General features: G+C 37.9%; 1 protein-coding gene across 1 annotated transcript; it reads left to right on the top strand.

Annotated features, from left to right (window-relative positions):
- Nucleotides 1–3,577: 3,577 nt before the first annotated feature.
- LOC108695866 (olfactory receptor 5V1) lies at nt 3,578–4,513 on the top strand. Its single transcript, XM_018224818.2, has one exon. It carries the CDS (start codon nt 3,578–3,580, stop codon nt 4,511–4,513), a length of 936 nt encoding a protein of 311 aa, XP_018080307.2.
- Nucleotides 4,514–15,379: the final 10,866 nt, after the last annotated feature.

Raw genomic sequence — 15,379 nt, 5'->3', positions numbered from 1 at the left:
GCCAAATCTTTTGTGGACAGTTTGGCATTCAGTTGATTTCAAAGATTATATATTTGGGGCACTCCTAGTATTAACCATAAATGTTATCTTTGGGCATTTGTCCTGATTCCCATTATCCAATTAAATATCCATAAACATTAACATCCAATTAAATTAGGCTGACTGATGCCATAATATGTGATAGTATGCACTGTATACATGGCGGTGATGCCTGATAGAGAATGCCTTTCAATATATATATTATATATTCAGGCTCCTAAAGTCATCAATTTTGAATTTGGCATTTTTTAGTTTATAACTAAAATGACAAGCAATGGGGAAAAAAGAAAATTAAAATTGTTAGCATTGACAAGCTGGTGCTTCTTTACAGTTCTGTGCTGTTATTAAAGGAGAAGGAAATCAATTTTAACTTGGAGGTGGCAAAAGTTAGCCAGCATCACTAAGCCATTGTCTTTTTTGCCTCTTCGTTTTTCAAATTTCCTGGGGCAGACGCATGCGCAGTAGAATGAAATAGCCTTAAATGAAATGAAATAAAATAGCTTTTTAGTTAAAGTTCGGCTTTACACTCTAATGCGCATGCGCAGCCATGAGAAGAAAGAAGAAGCAAGAAGAAGATCGCTCTGTGGTGCTCACTGGAATAACCCCGGGACTGTTCAGTTTTCTGCTGATAGGAGCACCGGCCCGGGGTATCAGATAAGTAATAACAATCACTTGGGGGTGCCTAAATTTTGGCACCCCCAAGCAAAGTAAAAAACTTTCCTTCTCCATTAAACATAAAATATAACCTATATTGAATTAGCATTAGAGTATAAGGGAAACTTCTCCATATAATTTTTTAACAGCTAAAACAGAGTATGTGTTCATTAAAAATGTGGCTGAAAAATGTATTTTTAAAATCAAATGTAGGAATGTGTAGAGATACAAGTACCTACTGTATGTACCTGAAATTTTGACATAGTTGTGTGCTTTGCTCTTATGTTCACATATAAGCCCATGTAAAGAGTAAATGCAGTGGCCTATTACTGGCACCAGCATAAAATTGTAAGATTTTAGGGTAATCCAACAATGAAAATTCCATGTGCCCCAATTAGTAAAATATACACCATAGATATACCTTCTATATGTCTACTTCCATTTATGTATTGTTTCAGAAGCTCTTATGAATCAGTCTAATACAGATATAGGATCTAATTTCTAGAACGCTCTGAAATATATCAGTGCATTTTCCCCACTCCATCCCATTTAAACAAAACGTTTTTTTCATTTTTGGCTGCATGGCTTTTTCTTGGTGGATTTCAGGTAGGGCCCTTGTTCTTAAATCTGCGTTGATGGTAAAACAATTCTTTTGGGGTTTTATAAGTTTTCAATTCTTAAAGGGATTCTGTCATGATTTTTATGATGTCGTTTTTATTTCTAAATTACACTGCAAATAATAATTCACTCTACAATATAAAATTTAATTCCTGAACCAGCAAGTGTATTTTTTGTTAATTGTAATATTGGTGTGTAGGCAGCCATCTCAGGACATGGTCATGTGCTTTCAGAAAGAGCCAAGACTTGGATGTAACAATAATAGGATGCAACTCAATGTAACTGAATGTGTCGCAGTGGGACCTGGATTTTACTATTGAGTGCTGTTCTTAGATTTACCAGGCAGCTGTTATCTTGTGTTAGGGAGCTGTTATCTGGTTATCTTGCCATTGTTCTGTTGTTAGGCTGCTGGGGGGGGAGGGGGTGATATCACTCCAACTTGCAGTACAGTAGTAAAGAGTGACTGAAGTTTATCAGAGCACAAGTCACATGACAGATTTCAAAATTAAATATAAAAAAACCTGTTTGCTCTTTTGAGGAATGAATTTTCCCATGAAAGGCATGATGGCCTTGTCCAGAACACCCCAGATCCTAAGCATTCCTGCAATTAAATTGCATAACTTTTACCTAGACCTACAGCTGTCATTTTGATTTAAAATATATACAGTATATCCTAGGCTTTGCATTGCTTCCATATACCAATCCAGCACATATGTGAACACATATTTATTTACTAAAACTCGCATTTATCAATTTTTTTATAAAAACAAAGTTGACCTAACTCCAATCCATGAATTTTACTCATTTATCAATAATTCTTCGAAAAAGTTGGTGCAAAAAAACGTTGTGACAAAATCATGTGTCTTATGACTCTTTTGAATTGATGCTCCAAAAACTCAACATTAACGAATGATCTCAGCGAAAAAGCAAATTTATCGGATTATCAGACGAAAACCAGTGAGGATCACGATGTCAAGAAACATCTTCAGAGACATCTGCCATTGACTTCTACATGATCTGGCCAGTTTCAGATTCGGATTTTTAGTAGCTTTAGGGTATAATAAATCTCTAAGGGGGTTATTTACTTTTTTCTGGTCAAAGTTCTTTTGGCTAAAACTCAAAATATTTCTGGAAATAAAAACTGTAATTTACGATTTATTATACCCCGATGCTGCAAAAAGCCTGAATCTGAAAATCCGCCATCTCAGAAATGTCAAAGTCCTGTATAAGTCAGTGGGAGAGGCCCCTATCAAAAATTGGAAGTTATTGTGGTCTGCGCTGGGTTTAACAACAACTCAAAACAAATTGAGCGATTCGGGGAAAAAGCTAGAAAAAATTGTATGATTAGGGTTTTTTGCTTGATTTTATTGAGTTTTTTCACAATCCGATGAATTCGAGTTTTTTTTAAATTAATGAATAAGGCAAACTCAGGCATGGGAGTTTGGTCAAGCTTTTTTTTTTAATTAAAATTGTGAGATAAATTCAGTAAATAACCCCATAAAAATTTGAGCTTTCCCCTTTAAAAACTCGACCAGAAAAATTTGACCTTAAATAAATAAGCCCAATTGTGTCTGACTCCAAACACTGAAATATCAGTAGGTGAAGAGTTGTGAAAGAGAAGTGGATTTTACTTACTCTCTTTATTTAAAAGCACTAGTCACCAGATTATTGTATATTTGGTTTCCAATACTCTTTTATTTAGATTATGTTTTACATTGTTAATTTAATAGTAAATACATCACAGTAAAGGTGGCAACAGACAATTCACGAGTGACTATTCACTCTTTCCTCCGATATGCCTACCAAAGGCGGGCCATATCGGGCTAATATGAACGTTTGGCCCTAGGTCCAAATGATCAGATTACAATGACAAGAATAGGCTAAGACGGGACAAGGGCCGCATCAACTAGCCAATGTGGTCCTCGATCGGATGGAAAAATTAAACCTGCCTGATCAACATCTGGCTGATTTTTGGCCATATATTGGTTGGGGAGGCCCATCGGAAGGATCCATACATAGGCAGATATGCTGCCAAATCAATCTAAAGCACCAAAATCAGCAATTTAAATCTGTCCGTCTATGGCCTCCTTGAGTCAACAAGAGAATTAAACCCAGGGTTTCTTGAACCACAGTTCCTTTATTTAACTACTGTTTTACCCAGACAAGTAGAACATTTTGATGAATTGTGCATAATCTCTAACCATTGCTGGATTGTGTCTCTGCTTCCTCTTGAGATCTTTTTTTACAGGTCTCCTTTGTAGATTGGATGGCAATGAAAAATCAGACTTTTCTTGGTGATTTTATCCTCTTAGGCTTCTCAGAAGAACCAGTTATGCTGTCCTTTCTCATGGCTGCAGTCTACACCATGGTTCTGATGGGGAATGTTGCCATATTTAGTATTATTCACATTGACTGCCATCTTCAGGCCCCCATGTATTTTTTCCTTAGTTACTTATCTATCCTAGATATTTGTTATTCAACTGTTACGCTCCCTTCTATGCTATTCAACTCCATTACTGGCAACAGAAGAATCTCTTTTCACAGATGCTTCATACAGCTGTATTTCTTTGTCTCACTTGGAGGGACAGAGTGCCTTCTGCTTGCAGCCATGGCATACGACAGATATGTGGCCATATGCAAGCCCCTGCATTATTCCACCATTATGAACAGGAAGCTCTGCTTCCACCTTGTTGCTGGGTCATGGGTTTGTGGCTTTTTGAATTCTGTTCTTCACACTGTGATGACATCACAACTGTATTTTTGTGACATTAGGTACGTCAATAATTTTTTCTGCGATGTACCTCCACTTCTAAGAGCTTCTTGCACTGATACACTCACAAGCAAGCTTTTATTATATGTTGTCAGTGTTTTTCTAGGGATGACTCCCTTTGTATTTGTTATTATCTCTTACATATATATTATTTCCACAATTATGAAAATTTGTTCTGCTGCAGGAAGGAGGAAGGCCTTTTCCACATGCTCCTCCCACCTCATTGTTGTTACCGTGTTCTATGTGACAGCTAATTATAATTATATTGGCCCTACACCAGGAGACTCCTTAGACTTTGAGCGAATGTCCTCTATATTATATAGCATTCTAACTCCTTTATTCAACCCCATTATATACTGCTTCAGAAACAAGGAGGTAAAGAGGGCTTTGAAAAGAAAATTGATACCTAATCAGTTTTCAATAAAAATATGATTCTCTCCTGGTATTAATGCTCTTTTAGATACATTTATCGAATGTGTTACTCGCCTCTAAGACTTTTTATCATTTCCACATTTTTATAGCTATACCATTGTACACCAGAGGTTATGGCTTACAGTATTAGACATCATTCGCCATTGGTAAGCAAAGTTCTGGTTGCTATATGCATCTGCACTGGAGCAATTTAGTATTTACATTAGGAACACAGTGACATAGTAATTTAGGTTGAAAAAAGATAAACTACTAGTTGATTTCCTCAACCTTATATGGCAGCCTATGATAATATCTTAGTTTTTGGTTGTAAAAATGTCATTGATTAGTGTCTTCAAAAAAGTTTGATATGGTGGAGTAGTGCTCTTCCAGTGTAGTAACATGGCTTTTTTTTGGCATAGTAGAGGAGTGAAGCCAGCAAAGTTTAGCACATCAATTGGTAGTAAAATATACCAGGTTAAGGAACTTAGTTTTTACTGTATCTATCTATTGTGGGGATAGCAATATCTAGGACTTGCTGAAGCCCATGAACCCTCCTTCCTTCTTTAAACCCTGGTAGATCTCAACAATTTTCCTTGACTATAGCAAGTGGGTCAGGACAAGCTTGTCAGAGAAAAGTATACGACCAAGAGAGGGGTTTGCTAAGATCTTCCCTGTGCAGGTATACTTTGAGAGTGGTTTCAGCTATTTCTACTCTAAGAAACAAAACTACTGAATCTGAGTTGTACGTACCAAAAGAATACCGACAGAGGCAGATGGTGGCACTTCCTTTAGAACCTGAAACTATTTTAGTTGCCCATTATCTAGGAGTTCATGTGTGTTATTCCAAATACTGCCCATCTACTAATTTATGGAAGTATATTAAAGTGCACTAGAGTTTTGTTTCTCCAAAGGTCCATCTTGACCAGCCTGGCCTAGGTCCCTGAACATGTTTGAGAGCTTTATTAAAGTTTAGCTAGTACTTCAATTGAGCCCACCACTTTTGTAATTTTCAAGGGGATATTAGATTTGGGGACTCACCACCAGTGTGGAAACATTGACCAGGAAGCAAAGTCTAAGGTTAGGGGTTCCAAGACCACCTCGCCCTGCAGGGGCTTGGAGGATTTGATCATTTTGATAATGTGAGGGTGATATCTGGCCCATAAGAGTTTGTGTACCATGGAATCTGGCTTAAACCACAGGGAGTGGGGGATTTGTGTAGCACATCAAGGAATTTGGAGAGAGATGAGATTATTAGAGCAAAATTAATTAAATTAAAATCTAATTATTATTAGGTTCTTCTCTAGGATTTGAGTATTGTGGTCCTACTAAGAGTATAAATGACTTGCATATTTTTACATCTCAAGTTCTACAGGGTTCCTGCATCTCTGGGTACTTCTGCACTTTCTTATATTATCATGCCCAGGGCTCACTATCAATTTAAAAGGAACTTGGGTTTCCTGTGTTTAATTTGTTGGGCTGGAGAAATGTTAATTATTTATATTGACTACAGAATTAACAAATCTTGTTGGGGTCTTGGGAACCTATCCTGTGATTTTATTATTTTTTAATATGAGGGTAATTTAATATTTTTGCAATAATCACATTTTCCAAATTGTAAGATAATAGACTTTTTAGCCTTTCCCATATATCAGTAATGTATTCACCCCTGAGGGGTTGAATAGTTTTGGTCACTATTAAGCTCCAAAGTCCTATGTAACAAAAACTCACCGTGGTGGTCTAGTGGGGGGACGGCAGGGATGCCTGCCGCCCCCTCAGCGAGGACGCCCGTCACGCCAAGCTTCCTTGCGGGAGGTGCCAGTTTCTTAGGGCGCGCGCGGTGCGCCTCTATGGGATTTAAAGGCACAATGGCGCGAAATTTGAAAAGTATAAAAAGCTTTGCCTGTTATAGGATCTTTTTCCTGGTGCTTCTGAGATTAGTGCTATTCCATTTATCTGATTCTGATTCCTGTTGTGACCTCTGCCTGGCTTTTGACGATTCTGACATCTGTATCCTGACCCCTGCCTGATATCCGACTTTGCTTACTCTATATCCCTACTGATTGATCTCCTAGTTTGACCCTTGCCTGCCTGACTCCGTTTTGTATTCTGCCTGCCCCGACCCGGCCTGATCTGACTACGATTCTGCCTACGCCTTGTACCGTGACCCTCTGCCCAAAAGACTCTGCTTTACAGTTGTGCCCCTTAGCTTGTTCAGAAGCCCTCGCTTTGCACCTCTCTTTATAAGACCTGGAGGCATCCAATTAGCCGAGGGCTCCTCCAGAGGTGAAAGGCGGCTGTTAAAGGCAGAAGCAAGAGCTGAGAACAGGGTGCTTAGCATCGGTTCTGAATCTAGGGTGCCAACCGTGTCATCCTAGGATGCTAAACAAGACATTTTTTCATACAAAATCTCTGTAGAGCTGAAGATCTCGACCACAACCTAAAATAAAATTTAAAACATGAAAAAAAAGATTAGGAAATATGAAGAATCAATGGCACTGGTGTTGCTTAAACATTGCTTGGTGACTTGCATTATTGTACTATTAATACTAGAGACTATATTATTTATTTACCTTGGCTGCAAGTAAGAATGATGCACAAGCCAGGGACAGACCATGGGGCACAGGGCACCCAGTGTGTTTTATTTGGTACTACTGACAAAATGTGATTAAAATGATGGGGCCACCTGTGTTTGATCATAAGTAACAGTAGCCCAAGTCTCTTGTGTGCCAGGGATAAAGTAGCTGAAAACAAAAGTGATGACAGAAGATTTGTGAGTGGAGCTTTACACTTAATAAAAGGTTCGTTGTGGGTACAGGTCACCTCACCCAGGTCTCATCACAACTGGAAAAGACTGCACAACTTATTTATTACTTACTTATTCATTACCAAGTTATTTCCTTGCTGTAATAAAGATGTGAGTAGGAAACTGGAAAGTGTTGAAGTAGATGTAGCAAAATTAGATGTTTTTGACATTTGACATTTTTTACAAAAATAACTAATTGCTATATAAACTAGATAGAAAATTATCTCTCACTGAGGCCACTAACATTGTGGGGGACAGTATGGTATACCACAATTTGTGCCCTCCCCCCTACAACTTTGCATGGAAAAAAGAGATTCCATCGTCAGTGGAAAGCACATCTTCATCATTTAAGCAAGTCGTATTTTTTTTCCACGATTTTGGGCTATTTGTGATTTTTCAACTTACAAGTATATGCAGTTCCAGCAAAATGGTTGAACACAACTGATAGTTTTGGCACCTCAATGGCGGATGAAAGTGGCAGTTCACAAAACATTTTCTCAAGTAATACACCAAAATGAATGCTTGTTTACAATTCCTTTGTATTTGACAGATTTTTTTTTTTAAATATATGTTTTAAAAATGAATTAATATAATTTCTCCTGTCAAAGAAGTGGATGGACAACTTGCAGGTTACCTCCTAAAACTGTCTTTATATCAGAGCTGCAGAGAGGTATTTACTGGTCAGAAGCTAGGCTGAAATGAAGAGAGGGAGTGTCTCTTCAATCTCCCACAGGAAGTGGTCACAGCACTGACTGACAGGCTGAAATCTGAAGCAGTCAAACTCCTCCCCTCACACCCTCTATCCTGTGTGTTCCCAGCAGGGCCGCTTCTGCCATGAGGCAAGGTGAGAATCTTGCCTCAGGCGGCAGCGAGTGGCCAGTTACAAGGGGCGGCAAAATATATTGTAAAAAATATAACAACAGATGCAGGGAGTTACAAAGGAAAACTGAAAAGACGTTGATTGCTTTTTGTATACAACACAATATTGTGTAGAAAATGACTATGGTATTTACACTAACTGCTGATACACTTTGCCCCCAGAAAAGAATAAAACACTTTTAGTAGCAGATTGTGTTTTATTTATACAGAAGTTTGCTTTTTTGTTACTAAAGAATACAGTCATATGTAAAAAGTTTGGGAACCCCTCTTAATTCTTTGGAGTTTTGTATATCATTGGCTTTCAAAGTAGCAACTTCCTTTTAATATATAACATGCATTATGGAAACAGTAGTATTTCAGCAGTGACAATGTTTATTGGATTAACAGAAAATATGCAACATGCATCATAACAAAATTAGACAGGGGAATAAATATGGGCACCCCAACAGAGTTATTACATCAGTACTTGTAGTTGAGCCTCCTTTTGCAAATGTAACAGCCTCCAGACGTCTCCTATAGCCTTTGATGAGTGTCTGGATGGTGGTATTTCTGACCATTCGTCCATTCAAAATCTCTCCAGTTCAGTTAAATTGATGGCTGCCGAGCATGGACAGACTGCTTCAAATCATCCCATAGATTTTCCATGATATTCAAGTCGGGGGACTGTGACGCCATTCCAGAATATTGTACTTCTCCCTCTGCATAAATGCCTTTGTAGATTTCCAAGTGTGTTTAGGGTCATTGTCTTGTTGGAATATCCAACCCCTGAGTAACTTCAAACTCAGTGACTGATGCTTGTACATTATTCTGAAGAATTTGTTGATATTGGGTTGAATTCATCCGACCCTCGAAACTTTAACAAGGGCCCCAGTCCCTGAACTAGCCACACAATAAATGTAGTTAAAGTGTGCTTCAAAAGCGGATTAGGCTCCTTGCAGCCCCGGGTGCAAGCCGTACCCCCTGCCAGGGCAAAGTATACATGTAGCAAATAAAAGCAGCAGCACGCCGGTATCTTTGAAAAATTGAAAAACTTTACTCAAATGCCATAGGCAATGTTTCGGGCTACGCAGGCCCTTTGTCAAGCCATTAATTAACAGTGTCTAAATGTGCTTAAATACCCACCACAGGGAGGAGTCACACCATTCCACCACCAAATTACCCATGAGTCACAGTGAGCTATTTTCAAACCATTTACTTTCAATATACCGAATTAAATATCTCATACTCATATATTGTTACAAAAGAAGTGAATTACAAAAAGTGCTATATAGTAACAGATAATAGATAAACATCTTTTCAAACAATGACACAATGTATTAAAATCCTTTTTAAATAACCTTTGCAACATAAGTGTCAAGGACAGGAAGTCTTACTTTGCTTTATTTCAATATTAGACTTCTGGATTTTACTTATCTCTGGCTCCAATGCTGAATTCAGGGAACTAATACCCCTGAATTACTTTGAATCAGGAGCTTCCATATCTTTAAATTTCACTGTCCTATAACACAATAAAATTAGAAATAAAATTAATATATAGTCATCTATAAACAGACACATGTTAAAAACAAGCATATCAACAAAGTCAACTTCAAGCACTTACTTATATAAATAACATAGGTGTATATTCTCTATTCAAACCACCCGGCGTTAGAGTGCCCAATGTATTAATCCAACGCATCTCTAATTTCTTAAGGATTTGTTGTCTGTCACCGCCACGTCTTAGTGGCACCACATTATCTATAACTTGATATCGTAGTTGTGAAATCGTGTGTTTCTTTTCATGAAAATGTGCGGGTATCGGTAAATGCAACAATTTACAGCGTATATTAGACTTATGTTGCTTTATCCTTTCTTTCACCTTCTGTGTCGTTTCACCCACATACGCTAACCCACATGGGCACTTGATCAGGTAGACTACAAACCTGGACTCACAAGTATAGTATTTTTTAATCAAAATATTTTTGCCCGTATGAGGATGTGTAAAGGAATTCCCTTTAGTAATGTTATTGCAATGTGCGCAAGATAAACAAGGGAATGTCCCCTTTTGGGGGGGTTCCTAAAAATTGTTGTCGAAGTTTCTTTTGAGGACCTATATCCCCTCTCACCAAAAGGTCCTTTAAGTTTTTATTACGTTTGTAAGCCATTAAAGGAACAGATGAGAATTCTTTGACATGTGAAACCCCTGTTTTGAGGATCTGCCAATGTTTTCTCAAATGTTCTTAACCTGATCACTTGCCACTGAATACGGACTTACAAAGGCTAATCTACTTTCTTTTTCTATATTGTCTGTCTTTTTAGGAGTCCTTAACTGTACAGATGTTATATCTTTTATAGCTGTCATATCTTCCATTAATTTACACTGGGAATAACTCCTTTCTATGAACCGTTCTGACATTTCTTTTAAACGGATTTCACACTGTTGTTCGTTGGAAACGATCCTTTTGACCCTCTTAAACTGTGTCATTGGTAAAGACTTCAATAATGACCGCGGATGGAAACTAGTATTATATAACAGATTGTTCTTATCTGTCTCTTTCTTATAAAGATGTTTCCAACAGTGTGCCATTTTTTTGTATCATAACATCCAAAAAATTCAATTTCTCCATATCATGACATAACGTGAACTTCAAGGTAGGTACCACAGAATTCAAAATATGGTGAAATTCAATAAGTGTACCCACTGGTCCTTCCCAAAACATTATAATATCATCGATATACCGATGATATAGGGAACAGTATTGTTTGAATATTATATCAGTATAAACATAATTCTCCTCAAAATCTGCCATATAAAGGTTGGCGTTAAGTGGGGGCCATATTACTCCCCATTGATGTCCCCTGTAGTTGTTTATAAAAATTGTCACCAAATAGGAAGTAACTGTCTTTAAGTACTATTTGTAATAAATCCAAGAGAAAAGATTTTTCTTTGTGTATTCTGGATTTGTTTAGCCAATTCTCTACTGCAGTCAAACCTGCTGTGTGTGTTATAGACGTATATAAACTACTTACATCCAGACTAACACTGTCTGGGCATTAACTTTACAATTATCCAAAATGTCTAATAATTGGTTAGTGTCCTTAAGAAAAGATTTCGTGTTACGAACAATAGGTTGTAAAAGTCTATCCAAATAGATGGACAAAGGAGAGAAAACTGAGTCTGTATTAGCCACTATGGGTCGCCCTGGTGGATGTTGTAAGTCCTTGTGAATTTTTGGGATAGTATAAAATACAGGTGTAATGGGGTTAATTTTATACAAATATTTTCTAAGATTCTCATCTATCACTTTATCCGCGAATGCCAGTTCAACCACCTCCTTAATACTATCCTGTATGCCACTTAAAGGATCACCAGACAATAGACAATATACTGTCACATCTGCAAATTGATTATTGATCTCATTAATATAATAATCTTTATCAAGTATCACCAGCGATCCCCCTTTATCTGCAGGTTTAAATATCACATCATTATGCTTCAATAACTCGGTTAAACCCTGTCTTTCACCAGCTGTTAAATTATTTCTCATGCTGAACATTGGATTAGACTTTAGTTTGGATTTAAGTTTTTGTACATCACATTTCACTAATTTAATATATGTCTCCACTATTGGATCCGCATTAGCTGGGGTAAAATTACTTTTATTACGTAACCCTGCGTTCTTTAAATCCAATCTAGAGTCACTCGTATCAGCATGAAGCACTGTTTCAAACCCCATAGTATTAACCTGTGAAAAATGGGACTTCAACCTCAGATTGCGAAAAAATCTCTCCAAATCTATGTCTAACTGAAATGTGTCACAGCTTTTTAACGGACAAAATGAAAGACCTTTACTAAGTAACTCTATTTCCCCCAAAGAAAAGTCATGTTTTGAAATATTAATTACCAACGTTTTTTGTGAGTCCGTGCCTTCCGATATGGTTGCCCTCTCCGTTCTTGGTATCCTCCGATGTCTCCTGCCGCCCCTCCTTTTTTTCTTGTGGATTGTCCCGTGCTGTACCCTAAAAAAGAAGAGGACGACGATGTATCCGAAGTGGACCCGCCATAGCCACCACTTGCTAGAGAGACTCGTGTGTCATCCTCTCTCTCATTCCTTCGGTAATTTCGCCAGGGCGTCTGTCCCTCTCTCCTATCCGCAGGGTGTGTTGTCCACTGCTCCATTCTATCTGGCGAACGCGTCTGCCGGTATCCTCTCCTATCAGGTGAATATGCGCGCTGTTCTCTTCTTTCCGGTAGGCGCGTGGGCCTATACTCACAAGAACTAGCCACACAGCCCCAAAGCAAGATGGAACCTCCACCAAATTTGAAATTAGGTAGCAGGTATTTTTCTCGGAATGCGGTGTTCTTCTTCCACCATGCAAAGCGCTTTTTGTTATGACCAAATAACTAAATTTTTGTCTCATCAGTCCAAAGCACTTTTTTCCAAAATGACTGTGGCTTGTCTAAATGAGCTTTTGCATACAAGTGACTGTTTTTGTTTGCCTGAGTGCAGAAAGGGCTTCTTTCTCATCACCCTGTCATACAGATGTTCTTTGTGCAAATTGTGCTGAATTGTAGAACGATGTACAGATACACCATCTGCAACAATATGTTCTTGCAGGTCTTTGGAGGTGATCTTTGGGTTGTCTGTAACCATTCTCACAATCCTCCGCATATGCTGCTCCTGTATTTTTCTTGGCCTGCCAGACCTGGGTTTTACAGCAACTGTGCCTGTGGCCTTCCATTTCCTGATTCCATTCCTTACAGTTGAAACTGACAGTTTAAACCTCTGAGATAGCTTTTTGTAGCCTTCCCCTAAACCATGATACTGAACAATCTTTGTTTTCGGATCCTATGAGAGTTGCTTTGAGGATCCCATGCTGTCACTCTTCAGAGGAGAATCAGACAGAAGCACAACTTGCAATTGGCCACCTTAAATAACTTTTCTCATGATTGGACACACCTGCCTATGAAGCTCAAGGCTTAACTAGCTAAGTTCCAAGCAGTTACATGCATTCAAAATAGCAAAATTACAAGGGCACCCAAATTGTTGCACAGCCAGTTTTTCACATTTGATTTAATTTCATACAACTGAATACGGCTTCACAAAGTCTTTGTTCAGAAAACACCCCAGTACTCAGATGTTCCTGGGAAATGAAAGACATACCACTGTTATCTTTTTTGTTGAAAGTGGAGTAAATTATTATGCAGGCTGAGAGGGGTTCCCAAACTTTTTTCATGTTTTTTCCCCTCATTGCTTACTGCTCATTTTTTATACTTTACCTGGTTGGGAAACTTGCCTTACGGCTTCACACTGTAATGTATGCCTTTACTTTTCTGGAGATGTTCTATATTTCTCTAAGTCTTCTATACTGCTCTCTGGTAATGGGCAATGTCCACATTTTATTCCCAGAATGCACTATTTTTCTTTCTATTGTGCTGATCCCCACTTTGTATAGACAAATATATATATATATATTAGAAAATACAAAAGCAGTGGGGAGTTTCATCATTCTAATATATATATAGAATGATGAAGCATATATTACATTTTTGCAATAGTTCGCCTTTAAGGAAATTAATCAGCAAAGTTATTCCACTGTAAACAAGTTCCATACAGATCAAGGTATGAAACCTATTATCCAAGATGCTCGGGACCTGAGGTTTTCCAGATAAGGGATCTAATTTGTATCTCCATACATCTAAGTCTGCTTCAAATTAATTTAAACATTATTTAAACCCAATAGGATTGTTTTGCCTCCAATACGTATAAATGATCTAATTAAAATGTATTTGAGCTTTCCGGGTACCGGGTTCCCAGATAACAGATCCCATACCTGTATAGATACTGCCATCAACTGTAATTTCTTGTAACTGCTCAAAATTGCTTATTGCTATATGAAATCATCTGCAGAGATCTGCTTATCAATAAGCTGCCCAACTTTTCAAGAGTGAATATCTGGTTGCCTGTAAAAGATTTAATTTGCCGAAAAAACTAAATATTAAAAGGAGAACAAAACACTAAAAAGGAATAAAGCTGGAAATGATTCCTCATTGGGGCAAAAGTCATATTTGGTTTAACATTTACCCATCACTGTACTGAACTAATTGAACTAGCATCTCTACAGCAGTAATGATCCAGGTCTTCAAAGTTATCTGCAACACGCACATGCTCAGTGGGCTTTGAGCGGCTGTTGAGAAGCTTAACTTTGGGTCATCACAAATTATCAAGCAGAAAATGAGGTTTGTCTGTTATTTAAGCTATTGGTACAGTGCTGATTATTAAATTCTGATGCTACCTACTTGTGCTTTTTTCTGAGTTGCCATTTGGCAATAATGTGAATTATTTACTATATTTACTGTATTGTGACATTTATAGGATATATATTCAGTATATTATGGGGCAGATTTATCAAAGGTCCAATTTCAAATTTGGACCTAATAAATTTAAATGTACTTAAAACTCAAACGTTATCTTATTTAAGAACATCTAAAATTTGAACAAATGTCACTGACTCAAACTCGAATGAAACTCAATTAATGTCAGGAAGGCTATTAACATCTTCAAATGGTTCAATGGACCTCTGCCATCGACTTAAAATTAATTTGGCAGGTTTTAGGTGTTGAATATTCTAATTAGAACGGTTTCCATGGTCGAGGTGTGGACATCCCAATTTACGTGTGAGTTTTGACACAAAAAAAATTTTGAGAATTCAAATTTACCATCCGAACCATAATAAATCTGCCCCTATATGTCAGTCCCTAAGTTCAGTAAGTGACATCAGCACAGAGTATGTGCAGTGAATTGGCAGAAAAGAAGATGGGGAGCTACTGGGGCAGCTTTGAGGGCATAGATACGTAGGGTTTTTTTTTTTTTTAATTACGGGTTGAATTCTCCTTTAAGGGAAGAGTTCTGTTTGAGGACTCCTTTTGGAGTCACTTTATAGCCTGTTTGTATTAGTCGAGAATACGAGATTTAGGTGGCCATACAAACTAAACTAGCATCTTATTGGTCTCCAATGGGCTTACCTGACCAATATCTGGTAAAAAAAATTAGCCGGATAAAAATCCTGTTGGAATGAGGAACGCATCATCTTGCTGAAGCAACGAATTAGGATCATGAACACTGATGGGTAGATGCAATAAATCTTTCAGGACTCAAAGTGAAAACACTCACCAGTTTAGGGAAGGGGTCCAGGTGCACCACCCTCAACCAGCTGAGGGAGCG

Source organism: Xenopus laevis, chromosome 7L (assembly GCF_017654675.1).
Source record: "Xenopus laevis strain J_2021 chromosome 7L, Xenopus_laevis_v10.1, whole genome shotgun sequence".
Taxonomy (NCBI): domain Eukaryota; kingdom Metazoa; phylum Chordata; class Amphibia; order Anura; family Pipidae; genus Xenopus; species Xenopus laevis.
This window is presented reverse-complemented; position numbering and strand designations above follow the sequence as displayed.

Bases quoted from the DNA above. Each gene is read 5' to 3' on its own strand.
- LOC108695866 (XM_018224818.2), top strand. From the start codon at position 3,578: ATGGCAATGAAAAATCAGACTTTTCTTGGTGATTTTATCCTCTTAGGC.